This window comes from Phoxinus phoxinus, assembly GCF_949152265.1.
Source record: "Phoxinus phoxinus genome assembly, chromosome: 2".
NCBI classification, from domain to species: Eukaryota; Metazoa; Chordata; class Actinopteri; order Cypriniformes; family Leuciscidae; genus Phoxinus; species Phoxinus phoxinus.
In genome coordinates, this window is record NC_136877.1 from 49,924,665 (window position 1) to 49,946,540 (window position 21,876).

A 21,876-nucleotide genomic window follows, 5' to 3' on the forward strand; every position below is an offset into this window, starting at 1 on the left:
TTCATGAATTGAATGTGTGCAAAGGATTGTGGGTGATTGAAGGACGCAAAGGATACACTTGATGAATCCTTCAAAATAATCTGTTAAATTGAGAAGTCCTCTGATGGAGCTTGATGACGATATATGCAGTTTCTGACTGAGAAGAACCCTATGCCACCACAGGAACCGCTTCATGAATCCTGCAAGATTCAAACTCACACCAGTTCATCTCAAATATGGGAACTGGCTTTGTTAACTCGTGGTTTTCTAGTCAGTATCTGCTGATTTTATGACTCGCGTAGTTTGCTGATTGGATGTTAAAAACACGAAATGTTCTCAAGAATTAAATATTATTTTAATGAACTGTTTAGAATATGGTCATTGCTTTTGTTCATAAGAATAACATTAATCTAGAAACACAATTTGTATTAAAATTTTTCAACCCTTGTGATCTTAGGTTAACAAATGTGAAAAAGTCATGCAAAGAAAATGTCATGTCACTCTTTATTTATCAATTAGAAAGCGTACACTGTTAACTTCAGCAAAAAACAGCAAATATGAAATAAATGAAAGTAAGAAAACAGTTGGCTATATATGAGCAGTGTCGGGGAAAGTTACTTTGAAAAGTAACGCATTACAATATAACATTACTCCCTTAAAAAAATACTTTTAAGAAAAGTACTTTTTCCTCACACGGGCTGTTTTTTTATTTTTTTTTATTTTTTTTATTACAATACAATTAATATTTTTGGGCAAATGTAAAGGCCATTTCACACCAAGATTGAAATAATAAGGCTGAAGGAAATGCAAACGTGTGTACAGTAGAGGGCGCTCAAACAAACCTTTCAGCTTTGCTGATATTCAAGATTGCAGAAGAAGAGGATGCAGGAGAATAAAGTTTAACACTTTCTTCTGCAATAATAACAACAAATCATTTTTGCTTATAGTTTAACATGAATCATCTAAGGTCGGCAGCAAGAATGGGGAATAAAATGAGATTAAATGCATACAAATATGTGTTACTCCAACTCAAGTTACTTGTAATGCATTACCCCAACACTGTAAGCTATAAGAAAAATCATCTTGTTTTGGTAAAAACACAGGCACTAATTGATAAGTTGTGTTAAAGACATGTTAAAAATAAATGCTCACTAGAGAAAATGTTTTAGTAAATATTAAAGATACATTCCTTATATAATGAGTGCAGATAATGCAGTTCTCTTTCATTGAATCATGAGCAAAAGCAGTGACTCCAATTCATTTCTTCTGCTGCAGTTTCTCTTCGTCTGTTTTCTTCACTGCTCTCAGGGACCTTTAAAAAGAGAACGCAGTCTGATTAATTATTCTCCCCAGAAAACAAAGTGTTGCTCTAAGAACGTTTTCCAAACATTCCCTTCCCTATCACGGGAACTCCCGCTGTGGGAACACCCCTGGTGATTGTGGGCTGAGACTCGCTCTGCGTTCAGGAGTGCTTTATAGCTTCCTGGTCTATGACGTCTCGCTCTTTCATTGGACTGATTATACACGTGCTTCACGACGCAGTCACCAGGGGTGTTCCCACAGCGGAAACGCAGCGTCTCGTTCCCTCTCAGGGAACTAAGGTTACATACGTAACCAGAGATGTTTTCATTATAATGTTTAAATGATTTTCCAAGAATGTTTCTTCCTACTATAAAAAACCCTCAACAAACAATGCATAATAACGTGTTTGTGCAAATCTTTTAAAAAATACTATTAAAGACCAGATAACGTTTAACAAACATTCTATTAACGTTACTGGACGAGCGTTTGTTGATAACTTTGAGAGAACCTTGCCAGAACAATAGCTAAAGTTATAAGAACGTTCCCTGTAATCTGGGAAACGTGGACAATAAAAACCTCTGATTTGAGCTCATGCTGTTGATGATTTATAGTTTTAAGATCACAATGAACCTGATCCTCACAAATCTGAACTGAATCACTGAAAACTGATTTATATTCTACATGAAAGAGCAAATTGTGAACTTCTTGTCAGTTACTGTAAGATCATTGTAAGAAAAATCTTACGTGTTTTATTGTTTTTGGGACCTTTCTTCCTTAAAACTTGAGCATAAGTTGCATCACCGACTCCAGCATCATCACCTGAAGAACACAAAAGTTATACGACTTTCACAATTCCTCAATAAACCACATGACTTTATGAATCATTCTGTTTAATAGTTTCACTTTAACAGTGTTTCTCTCACCTCTATCTGTGTTGTTCTTCAGTTCAGAGTATAAAGTGTCTCCAGACTCGCTGCTCTTCCCTGATAGTGAACAAGAGAAGCAGAGAATAAACACTTTACATCTGCAATACAATAATAACGGATAATCCATGATTATATCAAGAGAGAACAGAACCTCTCAAACCACAAAGAACGTTTATTAGCAGGTTATGTTAAATATATTGTTTTTTGTATTGTATATTTTTTTGTATATTTCTTTATTTTCACATGCTCTGTAATCTGCTGGAGACAATATTTCTGAGCATCTCTTTATTACCTCTTTGATTCTCAGAGTTCATTTCGATCAGAACATCACCAAGTCCAGCGCCTGTCATGAAAACAGCAGCTCATTATCTGACTCTATAGGCCTGATCTTCTCCAATATTCATTTTAAAATGTATTGTTGTGACTTGTTACATTTTCAAAATGAACTTTATCAGTTCTGTTAATGAGAGTAAATTGTTCTCTTTTCCTGATAATACAGAAGCATTATATATTAAATCTATAAATGTGATGGTTCATTCACACAGTTGTGTTTAGATGCAGTTTGTTGAGCGTTCACCTTTGCTTTTGCTTTTCTTTTTGTCCTGTATATTGATCTGTGCGTAAGTCAAATCACTGGGTCCTGCAGTATTAATATCTAATACAGAACAGAAAATAAATCAGATTATTCAGAATATGCTGGACAAATAATATTGTACTTCACTCACCTTTGCTTTTGCATTTCTTTCCTTTTGTTCTGACTTCTGAGTACGTCACATTATTTGACTTTGCCATGGTATCGTCTAGAAAAATATATTTAGTCAATTAGAAAGAAATTCTCTTTTTATTGTATTAACTAAAATTGCATAAATGTAATTGGTTAATGACTCTATTGAAGAGGGATTTTAACCTTTATCCACGGATATGTTTTTCTTAACAGTGACCTCTGAATATGTGACGTCTGAAAAAAAACACAACGAGGAACAAGTCAATCACGGATTTAATGATTTTTGTTGATTTTTTCATGATGCATGTGTAGATTTTTTCTAATAATTTTTAAGACTCAACCTTTATTTCCACTATTCACTGGAGTCACATCATTACACATGTGATCAGAATCTGCTGGACAGCAAACAAAGACATTTTTTAAAAGCAAGGCAGTCTAAAAAGGGGGGAAAAAACCCATAAAATAAATGTAAATCATTTGTTATTGCGTCTGACCAGACTGCAGAGGAGAGTTCAACGCTTGAGATTCTCCAGATGGATTGGGGACTGATGTCTGTTGAGTGTTACGGTGCTGATCTACAATAGAGACAAAGATCATTATGGTCACTTTAAGAGTCACTCACATATTATCTGATTACATGCATTAACTGCTCATTTATTAATAAACATGCAGTGATTGTCTAGGCTTCAGAAACTGTATCTTCTATTTGTTGCTGTTCATGTGGTTTAATAATTCATAACAGTGATGAACTTCTCCTCACCTTTCTTGTGTTTGTGTCTCCACAGCAGAACCAGTGAGATGAAGATCAACAAGCAAACACTCAATCCTACAGACACACCAACGGCCAGAAGAGAAGATGAAGCTGCTGAGACAAACATGACAAACACACAGATCTGTCCGTGAGTGACGTGACACTGTATGATCATATTACAATAATATCATCACTGATTACTCAGAGACCTCTGACTGAGATCCAGCTGTGGAGAGACTGTCCTCTCTCTGTTTTACAGTAGTAGAAACCCTCATGTGACTTTGAGACAGTAGTGATGCTCATCTCTCCTGTCGTCTGATTCTGGATCAGTGATCCGTCTTTATAGAAATCAGCGCTGAGGATCGTGGAGTTTGTAGATCGATGTAAACAGTGTAGAGTCAGAGTCTCTCCCTCAATCACAGGATCAACAGAACTCTCCAGAATCACCTCGCCGTCTACAGACACAAGACATGTGTGTTTAATACTGTAAATACTGTAGTAAGAATATAGCAAAACAAATCATAAGAAACATGCTGATATTATTAATTGTACTTTATACCTCTGGAGCTTTTTATGCTATGTGTAGTCTAACCCGATCTGATGAGGAAATGCAACTATTTTATGAGTAGATTCATGTTTTTTTTTCATTCATGTAAGCATTGAAGGAAATGATTATCATGATAATGATAATGATGATGATTATCAGAAAAAGCATTAAAAAGGCTAAAGAAGATTGGATAGGACAGCAGTGTTTCGAAATACATAAAAGTTTGAAGAAGAACAGCAGCAGAAAAGCATTACAAAATGTGAAAGTCCTAACTAAACAAAACAAAACAAAAATCGGTAAAGACGGGAAATGCCTCACTGAGGGAAGTGACATAGTCAGATGGACTGAGTACTGTCAAGAACTCTATAACCATCAGAACAAAGGAGACCCAGAAGTGCTTGAGGCTTGAGTCCTCAAATCATGACGACTTCCCCATTCTCAAAGAAGAGGTTGAGGCAGCAGTAAGATCGTGAAGAGTGGGAAGGCAGCTGGAGTAGACAACACCCCAGCTGAACTCATCAAGAATGGAGGAGAACCAGTGACTGAGATACTTACAAGAATCTGCAATAAGATCTGGCTCACAGGTGAATGGCCTGAAACAAAGATTCCCTCACTAATCATAACCCTACCCAAGAAAGGTAATCTTCAGTTGAGCCACAACTACAGAACTATCAGTCTGATCAGCCTTGTTAGTAAGTGATTCTCAAGATCATCATGAATAGACTATCAGGCAGAAGCAATCATTGCTGAAGAACAGGCTGGGTTCCCCAGAGGGAGAAGTAGCACAGAACAAATATTCAATCTCAGAGTCCTTTGTGAGAAGTAATCGCAACGCCAACAAGATCTGTATCATGTCTTTATAGATTTCAAAAAGGCTTTTGACAGATTCTGGCATGATGCTTTATGGGCAACAATGAAGAAGTACAACATGGGACAAAAGATATCCAACAACATCAGACGGCTGTATGAGTCTGTGGGACAGTGGGACAGTGGGTCTGTACTAGAGGACGGATACCCGACCCGAGCCCAACGGGACCCGACGGGCCGGGCCGGGTGTGGACAGATATTTAGAAATTATGTTCGGGTTTGGGTCGGGCTCGGTTACATCAGCGTGATAAGGCATTGAACATTTTAAATTTAAAACAGCTTATTATGTAGGTAGCCAATGTGCCTGATGCTTTCACTTGAATTCTGGTCTGTACAACAGTAGGGGTACGGCAAGGTTGCCTTTTGTCACCCACGCTCTTTAATATATATATATAGAGCGCATCATGAGTGAGGCTCTAGAGAAGATCCACCGTGGCACAGTCAGCATTGGAGGAAGAAACATCACCAATCTCCGATTTGCAGACGACAAATGATGGACTAGCTGGTAGCGAAGCTGAGCTGGCCGCCTTAGTGAAAAGCCTGGATGAAACATCCTCTAGGTTTGGCATGGAGATAAGCGCTCAGAAGACAAAGTTAATGACAAATAGTGACAAGCAGATAACTACCAAAATTAAAGGCAGAGGACAAGAACTGGAAACTGTGAGTCATTTTAAATATGTGGGCTCTATCATCAGTGAAGAGGGGTCAAAAACAGGAGTTTGATCAAGAACAGCGCAAACAACAGCAGTCTTAGCTGTCAAAGCTGAAACCTGTATGAAGAGACAAAGCTATCTCTCTTAAAACAAAAATCTGACTTCTGCGTGCACTTGTCCTCTCAATCTTCATATTTGCCTGTGAGTCCTGGATCCTCACAGTAGAGTTGCAATGAAGAATCCAGGCACTTGAAATGAGATGCTAAAGAACCATCCTTGCATCTCTTAAGGACCATATCACAAATGAAACGGTCAGAAACATCATTAGGTGCGAATCTGGCCAGTATGAAGATCTGCTCACTGCAGTTAGAAAGAAAAAGCTGGAAGGGTCTGGACATGTTGTCAGAGCCAAAAATCTGTCCACAACAATCCTCCAAGGTAGCGTCCCATGTGTCAGAAGACGAGGCAGAGAGAAAGAAGTCGGCTGATAACATCACAGAATGGACTATGAAAAGCTTTGCAGAGACACAGGCACTACATGACCGAGACAAGTGGAGGGACCCGGTCAGATGTTCAACAGCGCAACGACCTGACGACCACACCAGGTCATGGGACTGATGATGATGATGAGGATGATGATGATGATGATGATGATGATGATGATGATGATGATGAAGGGGCGAGAATCAGGAGCAAACTTTCTGTTGACCATATTGCATCGGTTTGAATGCTGTATCAAGCTTTATATAGCTTATCAAAATAATAAATAAAATCGAATGCAAGCTAAGTTCATCAGTCTTTTTGATGGAAATGACGGCCGACTGCAAACGAGTCGCATAAGGATTATTAGCCACTAATAAGCATCAAGGTCCACCTTTAAACCCAACCATCAGTGGTGCACTAAAACATTATACTAATGATATTTTTGTATAAATTCATACACATTAGTCACCAATTTGCCAAAATGAAATTGTTGGTTGTGTTTGAGTTTTTGTTGGTTGTGTATCAGACTTTTAACCACTGGCATAAAAACAGGTCAATTTTGCAGCTTAATCTGCCAATGTATATGGTAAGAAACTGTCTGATGAATGTGAAACGTGATCAGTCATATTTACTTTTGTTTTTATGTGGCATTTAAGGGCATGTTCATGTAACATCACAATAAATGATGTTCCAAAATGGAGGAGCCTAAACATTCAGTCCTGTCAATCATCATTATGAGCGTATATATAAGCAGTGACTATCCCTCCTCCTCCCCATCTCTATATTTATCTTATTGTTCCTCTGCACAGTCATAGAGGGTTTAGCTCGAGCCTCGTTCGAGGACAGCAAGCCAAGTTCTATTACCATTAACTATATTAAGAGTGAATTGGCATGCGAACTTGTGAATAGATACGTGTGTAAAAACTCATTCAAATAATTGAACATTAGTCAGTCTGTCATCAGCTGTACAGAAAACAATAAGTGGAAAATGTCTTTAGACTGTAATTAGAATTTAGATTATAACATTATGTCATGATTATGAACCGGACTCACCGTGTACAGTGATGTTTCGAGGACGACGCTTCTCTCCAGACTCAGACTCACACCAGTACACTCCAGTGTCAGATGTGCTGAGAGAGGCGATTACACATGAAGATCCTGTTTGTTTTGCAAAAGTGTGTGTGTGTTTGTCTGTGTATCTTCTCACTGTCCATCCAGCAGAGTTACTCTGATCCTCACAGCTCAGAGAGAGAGAGTCAGATGAGAAGTGTTGACTTCTGCTGGGCTTGAGGACCAGAGACACTGAAGCAGAAACTCCTGAAAAGAGGAAAATCTCAGTCAGAACGGACAGCACAGAGACTGCAGTGACACACAGATCCGGATGAGCACCAGCATAAACCCTCACCAGTGATCCACAGTGTGTGTGCGCTGCTGTTGTGTGTGTAATAGGCTGGTCGTCCTCTCTCTGCTCTGCACGTATAAACTCCTGTGTGCTGTAGAGCGGCAGGACTGAGAGTGTAAGATCCTCCAGCTCCTCTGCTGCTGTCTGACAGATGATCATGATCTCTGAACCAGCTGAACGTCCAGCCTGTAGAGGAGCCTGAAACCTCACAGATCAGAGTCACTGATTCTCCTTCAGTCAGCCACGGCTGTGGAGACACTCGCACTGACGCCTGAGCTTCAGCTGAACAAAACAACATGAGTTACAGAGCCGTAGAGAAACTGATGGAGAAGCTGATCACACACACACACACTCACCTGATACAGTCAGTGTAACAGCATCACTGATGTTTGATTTCTGTGAGTCTGATCTCTCTCCTCTACACCTGTAGTTACCGCTGTGAAAGTATTTAACATTACTGATGTTTAACTCTTGTGTTGAGCACAGACTGACAGCATTTCTGTGTTTGTGTTTATCAGCTCCACTGGTGCAGCAGTCTTGATCTGTACATCGATTGGCAGTGTTTTTATATTGGTTGTTGGTTCCCTCTATTTCCCATCTGAATGTCCACTCAGTGTCTCCTGCCCACTTTATATCACATCTGAGAGAGACTGTTTCTCCTCTAAACACTCGTTCATCAGGTCGTACCGTCACCACAGCTTTAGGACTCTCTGTACAAACACAGATTATTGCATTTATAGTTTCAGAAGTTGTGTAGATATTGTCTCTGATCTGTATTTGTTGCGTCACACACTACAGTCTCTCTCACCTGTAACATTTACCCACAGTGCATCACTGTATTGTGTGTAATAGACTGGTTTCCCTCTCCCAGCTCTACACCAGTACTGGCCTCCATCAGACACTGAGTCAATCTTCAGGCTGTAGTTTGTCGTCTTCTTCTCTGTCTCAGGGTTCAGTGTGTGTTTGTACCAGTAAGAGTCCCAGTGTCCAGTGGACGGATCCATGCGACAGGACAAAGTCACTGTGTTTCCAGTCAGTGCAGCTCCTGCAGGATCTGATGTGAGTTCAGGCTTCGGCTGTAGATCTGCAGGAGAACAACAACAGATTCAGATCCTCAAGAGTATTTGTCTTCATCAGAAAAAAAAATCATTCTGAGTCTTTGCCCAGAAAAAGAAAACTTTATTGGATCAGAGCATTTATTGTAGAGGTTGGTTTTTCGACAGGGTTTTTGTGCATATTTACTATAATAAATACTAAGATTAAATTAATTTTGTTGTTCATTTGAACAGAAACAATAATTGCTCCAGTCCTGAGGAGCATACATTTGTTTTGTGACTGACCACACATATGGTCATTAAACAGATGAATATGAAGACTCACCTGATACAGTCAGTGTAACAGCATCACTGAAGTCTGTGTGTGTGTGTGATCTCTCTCCTCTACAACTGTATTCACCACTGAGAGACACATCAGCTGTGAAACTGAACTCTGCTGTTGTTATATATCTGTATGGATAGCCAGTGTTGTATAAAGTGTGTCCATCTCTAGTCCAGCTGTATCTCCACTGAATGTTTTCTCCTCCCTGTATGACACATGTGAGAGTGACTCTCTCTCCTCTGAACACACGCTGATCTGGCTTCACCGTCACTGCAGGTTTTCCTGTATTAATACACATATGAGTAAATATTGATTAAAATAACATCACAGTGTCATGATCAATGTTATCAACCCAAAACCTCCTTATGAGACAAACACTGTATTAAATATTAAAAATCTAGTTTGTTTGTATTTTGTTTTGACTACATCAAAATTGCTTGTAATTATTGATAGACTATGTAAACTTTTTATAAACTAAAAAACTGGCTATATTTGTGCCATAACATACATATAAACTGAGTCTATAATACATGCATGTTATTTTCTATTTGCATGTCAAATAATTCACAGATTTCCAGTAAGTGCAGGCAGAAATAAATTGATTAAATACAAAAATATGTTTTTGGAAGTTTTTTAGCTGCTGGTTCATATCATGTGCAGTGTTTTTATTATAGCGTTTAAATACTTCAACTACAATAGGTTTCAAGAGCTCTGCATTCAGTCTGTCTTCCTCAATCTAACGGTTTTGAACACAAGAACACGTCATCTGTGAGAGAATTAAACATAACTCTTCAAAAGAGGAGTGAGAACCGCATTATTAGTGTGAACGTAACAGTCAAAGACTCTCGATTAGATGTGTGATCATGAATAGGAGAGAGAGTTTAAGAGGACAATGATGTTGAACTCACCCTTCACTGTGAGATAAACAACAGATCCTGATGTTGATGAGTTTGGTCTTCCATCTATCTGTCCTGTACACCAGTACTGACCCTGATCAGACCCAGTAACTCCTCTGATACTGAGAGTGTCTGTGTTTACAGTGTAACGCTCAGACGTCTGTAACTTTACACTGTCTTTAATCCACTCATATCTCCAGTTACTGTGATCAGAGTTTATCACACACTTCAGATCGACTGTTTCTCCAGTGAATACAGGACGGTCTGGTGTCACAGTCACTGTAGATGTGGGTAAAGCTGAGAAGAGACACAGAAACACAAAGACTCGAAGCTCTTTCAGGGAATAAAACTGATTGTTCAGAAGGACCTTCGGTTGTAAACGCTGGTTGTAAATGGGAATGTTGCTGGTATAAACCCTGCAGTGAATAAACCGTTAACCGTCACCAAAATACACAAAATACATGTTTCTATTATTGGAGATGTGGTGTGCAACTTTCTCTTCACTTTCACAGTTTTTGTGGTTGAGCTTCCTCACGGAGTTAGTTTTTCCCGCTGGATGTGTGCATTTTGTGTTGAACCTTTTTTACCATAACCAGCTAACAGGGAACGTTATCACAACTTTGGCTAATAACGTTATGAAGGATCTCTCAAAGTTATGAACAAAATTTTTTCTAGTAACGTTAATAAAATGTTTGTTCAATGTTATCTGGTTTTTAATAATGTTCTCAAAATTAGCACAACTGTAGTTTCTTCATCTTTAACACTCTTGGACCCATTTAGACATCGAGTTCATTCAACACTGAGGATCTTGCTGTGTATCACGTCACTATAACTTTCCCCATTGGATTACCGGTAATTAGGAACGTTTTTTTAATGAGGACTTTTGAGTCGTTAATACAAAATAGGTTAAAATAATATTTCAGAAACATCATACTAGTCCTTTTATATTATCATGATACTCATGAATATCTCCTGTAACCATAGTGACAGTGACTAAATATTAAAGATGGAGACCATAAGACTGGAAAGTCACAATTTACATGATTTTGTAATAAACTAAAAACACGAAACAAACACAAGACGTGTGCAGTCACTGAATAATGACTAAAAGTGAATTTCTTCAGTCCTCTTATAACAACAGATGTGGATGAAGATTATAAGTGTTGAAATATTATTTTAAATGGTCATTAAACAGATGAATATGAAGACTCACCCGATACAGTCAGTGTAACAGCATCACTGAAGTCTGTGTGTGTGTCTGATCTCCCTCCTCTACATCTGTATTCACCACTGCGAGACACATCAGCTGTGAAACTGAGCTCTGCTGTTGTTATATATGGATTGCCAGTGTTGTATAAAGTGTGTCCATCTCTAGTCCAGCTGTACCAATGAATGTTTTGTCCTCTCTGTATGTAACATGTGAGAGTGACTCTCTCTCCACTGAACACAGGCTGATCTGGCTTCACCGTCACTACAGGTTTCACTGAGAAACATAAAAGTAAATATTAAAAAGCATTGCAGTATCAAGGTCACGTCATGAACTCAAAACTTCCTCAGGAGAAAAACACTTAAATTAAAAATCTAGTTTGTTGGTAAATTGTAATGATTAGGAGCACAACGCAACGCGGGGAGTTGTAAGTTAACACACTTGTTTTAAATACTTCCACACATGCCAGCATGACGAAATTCAGAAATCTTTGTAAGATATCACTGAACATTTATTTAACCATACATAGCAAACATACATTTAAGTTAATTTTTCATCTTTTATTTAAAATTAGACAAATCTGATATTATTTTAATCTCCAAGCAATCTGTTATTTAACAGTTGAGATATAGGTATTTAATGCTGATCTAACCAGCAGAAGACACTGGCAGGGTTTGATTACCAGTTGGGCAGACGGGGCATGTTGTCACATCGCGTTAATGAGCCTCTATTAGAAATATGCTATTATGTTCTATACTTTTATGAATTCTATTGAGAAAACATGAGAAACGTAAATAAAGACTGAGAGTCAATGTTCAGAAATTATTAATTATTGTGTTTTGAACTATGCTGTATAGCTGTGTTTTCAGGCGTGTTTGTTTCAAACTCAAAAATTAGTTTTTTTATTATTATTAAAAAAATGCCATTATTTTATATGAAAAAGTTAATAATTGTATTTTATTGAAAAAATATTTTGGTTTGACTTGTATATATTTTTTATTAGATCAGACATCATTTTAAGCTGTCATATGGTGATGTTACAATGTGCGCCACATATGGGGCATGTTGTCACACTTCGCTTCCATTCAAGAAAAAAGTATACACTGTATTAATAAAACAAAACCACATAATTGTACTAGACATGTGGGAAATTAATGTGGGGAAAATAAATACTCTAAATTTACAAACACTGAGAAAGTCAAAAAGTGTTGTGTTGTGCCCCGCTCTCCCCAACACCAATAATGCATGTATTGGTAACACTAAATGAAACTGATATATTTATCCAGTCTGCATGTCTCTGTATTGTTGATCTTCCTGTTCTGACCAGTAGATGACGCTGTTTACAGTCAGAGAGTTTTAAAGATCTGAACTGGGAACTCACTCACTTCTGTCTGTCTGTTCTCAAGCCCTTTTCTCTCCCAGTCCTTCCCACTAAACCACTGAATGAATAAAGCTGAGCATTGGTGCTCAAGATCTTGATGACAGTCGAACCGTGCGGCTCATTGAGGAGAGGTGTGCTATCCAGGGCAGGACTTGGGCGGCTGGGCTTGAGTTTATGTTTGGGCCTATAGTTTACTTACACTACTAACATCATTATGGAGTAGCACAAATTACACAACAATTAAAATATGCTTTGAGGTTCCTCGAACAATTAATTTGCAACATGAATATAGTCAAAGTTTAGTGGTAGGCTAATATTAAATAGTCATTTTCTTGAAACAGCGCGCACTCCGCATCCGAAGATGCACGACTTCGAGCCGAGTCTGGCCGAGCATGAAAGTCTCATCACAACGGCAACCAGTTTGTGTGTTTAAATTAGTTACTTACATTTTAAAAAATGAGCCTAACATAGCAGACATAAGCCTTTGAATAAAAATAAAGGCCCATATTTTATAAAAATGTTCATGAAACTAAATGAAAAAGTTTACAAAATATGTAAGATATTTTTAATTTAGTTGTATAGGCTGATGTATCATGTAAATACTACAACACAATTCACATTAGTTAAAACATAATTATAATTTACTGCAGTAACGGACAGTACCTTGACTGAGTCCAGAGTGAACGAGGGACATCAGCACTAAAAGCAGAAGAAACACAGATATGAAGCTTTTCCATTCATTCAACACAATGTAAACCACACACTGACACATGTCTAGAGTTTATTCTACATGAACTGAAAGTGTTTTTCTGTTCTGATGCTCATTCAGATGAAAACTGATTCTCCAGCATTTAACATCATCACACACAATGACGTCACAGGACTCGTGAACTGATACGAGAGTCGATTCACTGATTCACTGATAGATTCAATGATGTGATCAAATACAATCCATTTGTTAACACGCTCCACAGCGCCACCCAGTGCATTTAATTATAACTGTGAGTTGGTGCTTGGGATTTATCATGGATTCACTGAGAATGTTATTAATTGCTTTACTGGCCGTAAATACTTATTAGTATTTTCTTTTTCGAATAATAACAGTTTTGAATATTCGTGCACACCCCTAATTTTGACTTGATAGTAAAATAATGTGGACATAGAGTAGCCTGCAGCTGAAATGAACCACAACCAGAAAGAAAACCTGCTGCAAGTGACCTCATGCTTCTGGTCTGAGAGCATTTTCACACCTCGTTTGCTTCAGCACTTCAAGAGCTCTCGCCTCGGCCAGAAATAATACATAGATCAACACTAAATGATCTCAGTTCCTCCTAAAATGACCCAAAAAACAAACGGTCACAGTGAGGCTCTGTGACTAGAGACTCTTATTTTGGAGAAGCCTCTTATAATGACACTGGACTGAGAACATACATACATGCATACTTTTCACATAACATCCTAACACACTATCTGTTTTGTGCATATTGTAACATCAGTTAACACAGATATATGTGTTTCACTGATTGTGTATTGTTTCGTGTTGTACCTGTCCTCTCCATGTCCTTTTTCTTTAGTTTAACATTTACTGGGTTATTCATTTCTCTTTGTTGATTTATGTATTGTTAAGAACTGAAACAAGACCAGTAACCATGTTAAATGTTTATTTATTTTCAATTAACCACTTGCATAATAATAAATTGTCATACTTACGTACTGGATCATTTTACTTTACCAAACAGACAAAACCCAGTCACTGTAACTGCCACCATTTTTGAATACCTCTTTCCCGCCAATAGGCACAGTTCATTGTTCTCATGTGTGAGGGGGAGATTGGGGTTCTGTTTGATTCTTTGTTAAACATTGTTTAACGTTAATAATTAAATGAGCTTGTTTTGTTTTCAATGTTTATATATTGGTATTATTCTAACAGTTTATATCTTTGTTACTGTTAAATCTATTTAGTTTGGTCTTGCTTAAATTCCTTTATTATCTTTAATTACCAAATGGTTTGGTCCAGATAGGAGGGGCTTAGCCTTTTTAAGAAGGCGCCTCAGTGTTGTTGGAGGCTCGTAGAGTGAGTGATTGTATAAGTTATTGCTCTGTTTTTGGGTCAATTTATTGGCATAGCCAACGTTTGTATGCAGATAACTTTGAACAGTTTATTTTATTTTTATTTGTCTAGTTTTCTTTTGGGATTTTCACTGTAAATACCAGATGCACTTATTGGATTAAACACTGAACTTTTGACCTCATCGTCACGTCACTTCATTTTTACGCCTCCCTCTGCCGGTACACCCAGAGCAGTGGTGCTGCTACTGTTGGTAACATCTTTGAGGCAGTTGGCACACCCCTGTCTCTGTTACAGAAACCATATTCACTCCACAGTATTTTAATGTGTCGGCCGCTTGCAGTCTCTCAAACAAACGAGTGTGAAAAAGCCCTTAAACCACATTAAAAATTATATATTTGCAATCTATCAAAAGTAAAATTGAAGTAAATATAGCTCAAGTTTTCAGTCAAGACATTTCTCAACAAAGACAAAAAATATTAGCTTTGCAAAACATGAATAAATCAATATGTTTAAAAGGACAACAAAAGTCTGGTTGTCAAGCATTGGTGGAACATGTTCATATGTCGACGTGATGAACTTCTTCTGGAAACCTGCGGTTATTCTGACACACGTGTGAACTGACATCATCCAACAACTAAATATGCAGAGCAGGCGAACTGGTTATAAATAACTGAAACATGTCTCAGAAAAGAGAAGTTAGTTCTGAGAAAAGCTCTACTTTGTTTGATAAACTGATTGTCCACAGAATGACAATGAAATTTAAGTTTCCAAATCATTTTTGCAGTTATTTCTCAATAAGAGAGTCCGAGAGAAAGAGAAGTGATCGAGAAGCTGATTGTGTGTTCGGTCTCTGTTCTCAAACTCTCTGAGTCTCTGATGGAGAGATTATTTAAAGATACAGAATCATTCAACAATAACTCAAATAAATCAGATTTATCTCAACTACTTGAAATAGGAAGAAATATATTACAACAAAACTGAGCAAAAACACACACATTGCCTCCAGCTTTCACATTATCACACAGATGAATGCATCATCAAACTCTTTATCTGATCAACACGTAACATCATCACATTAAATCTGATCAATAAATAATACAAGTGAGACTGTGGATTCATAGACTCTCCTACACAACAATCATTATATTATCCCATCTTCAGCTGAACACATTGCATTATAAACATAAAAAAGAAGATATAGAAGATAATAAAATACTCACAGATGAGAGGCAGTGCACTGGAGCCCATACTGTCACATTAATAGACAGTTTTAACAGCGCTGTGTGACACACACACACACTTCCTGTATTTGAAAGAACAGATGAGGGAGGAGGAGACAAAACTACACAGAAATACACAGATAAAGAAAAGAGAGATCCAGTCTAAGATATTTAGCTACTCATTTATTAAAGTTGTTACGGCTCTGTTCATCTACTTGAATATCATATTCTCCAGATCAGTTCTGATGAGATTGTTCTCACTCTTATTGTGTTCGTTCACACACACACACACACACACACACACACACACACACACACACACACACACACACACACACACACACACACACACACACACACACACACACACACACACACACACACACACACACACACACACACACACACACATTAAAGTGAATCTTGTGACATCTAATGTGTGTCTAATGTAACTCTACATCATATCAGTGAATGAAATATACAGACTTTTTAAGTTTAATTCCATAAAAACTCAAATGTTGCTCATCAAATGTGTTTTCTGCTCCTCAGCGCTTCGGCTCTCAGGAGAACAGCCTCGACTCGATGAACTGAAGAAATGGTTGGAGAAACAGAATCACAAAAGGCCAGATCTTCTCTAAGTTAGGGTTAGTAGTAAGTTAATAAAGTGACTTTGGAAAATGAGTCCTGACCTTTTAAAACGTTTCCTTAATGTGTGTTAACAGACCCTGAACCTGGAGGACATTAGGACCCTGAAACACACAAGCTGTGGACATCACACATCCTTTTTTAGTTTATTAAAAACATTATTTCTGAAATATGAGATAACAATCTTTGTCATGAAAGTGTTTTCATCCAATTTTAACTAATTTGCTCATTTTACTTTATTCATTTCAAATGATCAGAGACTCAATATGAACTCAAATGTACAGATGAACTGATAATTGTCCACAACAAGACGGCATGATGTTGCTCTCAGCAGGGAACAATACATGTGACGTGCCATCAATTGGTAAGAAAATACAAAATAAATGCATGAGCATCCGAATGTACAGTAGTATGAATGAATGAATAAATGAATGAATGAATAAATGAATGAATGGATGGATGAATGGATTAATGGGTGGATGGATGGATGAATGAATGGATGGATGGATGGATGGATGGATGAATGAATGGATGGATGGATGAATGGATGAATGAATGGATGGATGGATGAATGGATGAATGAATGAATGGATGGATGAATGGATGAATGAATGGATGGATGAATGGATGGATGGATGAATGAATGAATGGATGAATGGATGAATGGATGGATGAATGGATGAATGAATGAATGGATGAATGGATGGATGAATGAATGGATGAATGAATGGATGGATGGATGGATGAATGGCTGAATGAATGAATGAATGAATGGATGGATGGATGGATGAATGAATGAATGGATGAATGAATGAATGAATGAATGGATGGATGGATGGATGAATGGATGAATGAATGAATGAATGAATGAATAGTTTTTATTATTGTGTCTTGCCCTAATGGGCTTGTAAGACACCAAAACCACCAACAAAAGACCAGTTATCACAACATACACTGTAAAAAAAATCCCGTATTTTTTACGGAATAATGCTGGCAACTTTGGTTGCCAGAACAATTCTGTAAAAAATACATTAAAACTGTAATCACCTTTACGGAGCAGCATGTAAGTTTTACATTTTAAACTGGTATATTTAACAATGGATTTCAGCAATATTGACATGGCCATAAAGTTATTGAACAAATTCCTTCAGTAAGAATTGAAGACACCTGATGTTAACAAGCAGAATCACTGAAGGAGAAAACCATAATTAAAGTCACCATTATGGAGATCAGTGTGTGTTTTAGTTGGGGTCTTTACCCTTAAATTATTAACATTAAGTTTTGTTTGGCTGCTGTACATGAGTTATAACAGCAGATGATGAACAAAGAGAAAAGGTGACCTGATGGTGTTAGTTGTGTCATAACATAATCATTATTTCACAATCATTTAACCTGAATCACTGATCTCATATGAGTTAGGTTTATTTTATTAATTTTAGCTGCATAATATGTTTAGCCTTTTCAATGAAATTCAAATAATCAAATCAATAAAAATACAAATAAAACATTATGTATCCATATTAAAAAAATGTTTTGGCAACACAGACATATCAAGATTTAGCGTATGAATCTCAGCAATGGTGACAAACAGATCACCTCTGATCATAAGCTCATTATTTATTCATGCAGCAATGCATGATGGGAGCCATGAATGAGTTTTGATTGGTAAAACCCAGAATGCACTGCAACATGCTTTATAAATGTCACCATTGTTGAGATACACAGGCTGATTATTGATGTCTGTGTGTCTCTTTTTTGAACAAGAGAAACTCTTTAGAAATTATTTGGATTACATTGTAAAAGTTAATAGTATTATGATGTTCAATGACGGTACCACTATAGATAATATAGTAACCTAACTCATGAATTGGACTCTATATGAGTTATGTGATTCAGGTCAAATGATTGTGAAATAATGATTATGTTATAACACAACCAACACCATCAGATCACCTTTTCTCTTTGTTCATCATCTGCTGTTATAACTCATGTACAGCAGCAAAACAAAACTAAATGTTAATAATTAAAGGGTAAAGAGCCCAACTAAAACACACACTGATCTCCATAATGGTGACTTTAATTATGGTTTTCTCCTTCAGTGATTCTGCTTGTTAACATCAGGTGTCTTCAATTCTTACTGAAGGAATTTGTTCAATAACTTTATGGCCATGTCAATATTGCTGAAATCCATTGTTAAATATACCAGTTTAAAATGTAAAACTTACATGCTGCTCCGTAAAGGTGATTACAGTTTTAATGTATTTTTTACAGAATTGTTCTGGCAACCAAAGTTGCCAGCATTATTCCGTAAAAGATACGGGATTTTTTTTACAGTGTACATAAACTTATTTAAATAAACAAGTCATCCAGGCTTTACAAACAAAAGTAGCCAATTTAAACACATTAAAATTAAACAACCATTTCATCTTGTCGTCATCACTAATCCAGAACATTTCAGGCTTTTTAACAAACAATTCACCAAATAATACATTTCTAAAATCATCATACCGTGGGCAATATAACACAAAATGAGTTTCATTTTCAACCTCTCCTAACTCACACAGTCTACAGAGTCTGTCCTCTTCAGGAATTTGGGTGAACCAGTTTATAAGGCCAGGGGAAGGATGCCAGTTCGCAGTTGAGCCATCAAAGGTCGTTGGTTCCTTGTCAAATTTGCCTTTACATACAACTCTGTTTCACATACATCTTTAATTTGTAAGTAAGTCCTTAGCTAGGCTTAGCCATAATCCCAATCAGCCATTTATGTTTAAAATTTGACATCAAATTGGATCTGATGTTGTTGACGCTACAGGACAAATAATTACAGAATATGAACTGGAGTTGTGCATCAGCAAATACAGTCTGGAGCTCTGCAGGCCAGGGGGACTTATTCTGACTCCACAAAAACACTTTTTTTGTTACTCTATTTACAGACAGATTAATAAGTCGATTTCACAGTTGAACCATTTCACATTTCCTTTGGACTGATCCAGGAACCCAGCCCATATCACCCAGCGCTGCCAGCACTGGGACAAACCTGTGAACCCAAGAACACAGGGGACACACAGGCAGCATACAACTGGGAGAATGTACCATAACCAAGATCTTTACAGATGTTTAACTTGTTTATCACAGAACCCAGGGCTAAAGCTGCAGCAGCGAGGATTTTAACTCCTCTGTCAAACAACATAAATTCATCAAATACAAATCCTAAATACTTATACTGAGTTGCATACTCAAGAACGGTATACCAAAAGAAAAAAAACTTTGTGCTTCGCAAAGTAACACCTTTCCTGAAGTGCATCATTTGCGTTTTAGCTTGATTTATAACAAGTCTCCATACGGCACCAATTTTGTAAAACATGTACAATTTTCTGTAGATTCTCTTCATTTTGGGCCAGTAACGCTACATAATCAGCATAGAGCAGAATGCCAACAATGACACTGTCTAGGCGCACCCCTAAGTTTAGATGTTTAATTTCAAGAGCCAAATCATTTATAAACAGAGAAAACAGACTTGGGGACAAAATATCCCTGTTTTACACCAAAGGGAATACGAAACCACTCAGTCTGCTCATCATTGACCTCAACACATCCCACACAGTCTGCATACAGGGACTTTAATGCCCAGTAAAACTTCCCATCAACCCCTGCCTGGAGAAGCTTCAAACTTAACAAATCCCTGTCCACCCAGTCAAAAGCCTTTTTAAAGTCCACAAAACAAACAAAAGTGGGTTTGTTTTCAGTTAGTTCTAACAATTGTTGAAATGATATAAATATGATCCATTTTGTTAATCTACTAGATACTCTGTTGTTTCCAAAAAATTATTTAATCTAGCATTTAAAATACTAGAGTAGATTTTATAAACAGTAGGAGACTTCTGAAGTTAAGAGGTATACGGGTGTCATCTTTCGTTGATTTAGGAAGCGGTCGATTTGCGCCCTCGATGCGCACTTTTGCCGATCCCGCACTAATGCGCACTACACAACAGACTACTTCCCGACAGTCAAAGCGGCGTTACATTACGAAAGTGCGGACTCAGAGGAAGACCGCAAGTGCTTAGGGTGCCATTTGGGACAGGGCCGTATTAGTAGTAGTAGTAGTAGTAGTAGTAGTAGTAGTAGTATATGCTGCCACAGAGAATGATGGGAAATGTAGTTTGGTCATTCAAGCTCTTCAGCTCATGTCTGAATGAGTGTTTTCTGGTAAACTTGATCTCTCTGCTTCATTAACAACACATAATGCACACAAACTACATTATACTGTCAGTATTCAGAAATAAATGTATCATGATTGAAAACAATTTGCTTCCGCCATTGCCTCACACTCGTAATTACGACTTTGTGGTGGAGTTCATGTGCGTTACACTACCATCTATCTGACAAGACTTGAACGCAATAGTCAATGTGTTTACTATCTACGGCGGAAGGAACATGATCGGGTCATTCCCTCTGACCGTGAGGACCGTGAGCTTGAGGAGAGTCAGGAAGAGAGGATCCCTGAATCAGGCTTGAGAGACAGTCGGGAGGTCAGGGGTCAGTTAGGGTCAGTCAATAAAGTCAAGTTTGTATGCATGTGTATGTGTATTTGGTTTATATATTTATATGAAATGTGAGAAACATTTAAGAAACCCCTGAGGTATTAGTTTGTTTATATGATTGTTTTTTTGATAAATTTTTTATGATAAATATCCGGCGGTTTATGATAAATATATTATCAGGGACCCCCAAGCTCCCAAAAATTGGGGTGAACTTTTTTTTCACTTGTTTTCCTTCTTTTCAAAAAGAAATGAACTCAGTCTTTTTACTTTTGTAAAAAAACAAAAAAACTCTTTTAAGAGCCACCCACTAGTTAATAGTAAAGATAATTATTTCATTGGTCAAAAGTGACATTGGCTTTCCTTTAAATTACAAGTGAAAGCAAATTAACAGGCCCATTTTTTTTAATCAAATCTCAAGTATTTATACATAATATATGTTTACATATTTATACAATTAAACTAAAGCTATTATGCTTAAAGACCAAAGTGTTTCACTGGGAATCACACATTTGTATCATCATCTTCATCTTCATCATCATCAAAATAAAGGGTTTGGAGGAAAGATCACTGATTGGCCTGGAAAGTTTTCAGATTTCAGCCAATAGGAGTCTGGCACGCTTTATTTTATGTCACCTCACAACTGGCAACCAACCACAGAATAGTTACTTTTGCTTTGCTAGTCGAAAACAAACTTAACCCTCATGTGGTTCAAAACCCTATAACACCTGTTGTGTTCCCGGTCAAAAATGGTCCCGGTCCCCATAAAAAAAAACTTATAAATCACTCATTATACCATATTTACACCCAATCTTGAATTCAATCTTTTTGTCAACTTGTTCTTTCAATTAGGACTGGTTTTATATTTCTGTTTGCATCTGATTAATCGTGGGCCTCATTTATCTGA

The 21,876-nt window shown here is 37.3% G+C and overlaps 1 protein-coding gene across 1 annotated transcript; it reads right to left on the reverse strand.

The window, feature by feature from the left end:
* Positions 1 to 464: 464 nt before the first annotated feature.
* Positions 465 to 13,322, reverse strand: LOC306992550 (Fc receptor-like protein 5). Its single transcript, XM_079601584.1, has 19 exons — positions 13,159 to 13,322; positions 11,121 to 11,390; positions 9,920 to 10,204; positions 9,015 to 9,293; positions 8,443 to 8,718; positions 7,991 to 8,344; positions 7,638 to 7,916; positions 7,286 to 7,549; positions 3,892 to 4,137; positions 3,692 to 3,793; positions 3,426 to 3,506; positions 3,273 to 3,323; positions 3,115 to 3,165; positions 2,933 to 3,007; positions 2,785 to 2,862; positions 2,500 to 2,550; positions 2,205 to 2,264; positions 2,026 to 2,100; positions 465 to 1,291 (listed from the first exon to the last, which is right to left on the reverse strand). Exons 1-19 carry the CDS (start codon positions 13,265 to 13,267, stop codon positions 1,284 to 1,286), a joined length of 2,994 nt encoding a protein of 997 aa, XP_079457710.1. The 5' UTR covers positions 13,268 to 13,322; the 3' UTR covers positions 465 to 1,283.
* Between the last annotated feature and the right edge of the window lie 8,554 nt (positions 13,323 to 21,876).

Bases quoted from the DNA above. Each gene is read 5' to 3' on its own strand.
- LOC306992550 (XM_079601584.1), bottom strand. From the start codon at position 13,267: ATGTGTCAGTGTGTGGTTTACATTGTGTTGAATGAATGGAAAAGCTTC. The intron at 9,294-9,919 runs GTGAGTTCAACA...GTATTAATACAG, and splicing joins TGTTTATCTCACAGTGAAGG to GAAAACCTGCAGTGACGGTG. The intron at 2,101-2,204 runs GTGAGAGAAACA...TGTGTTCTTCAG, and splicing joins GAAGAACAACACAGATAGAG to GTGATGATGCTGGAGTCGGT.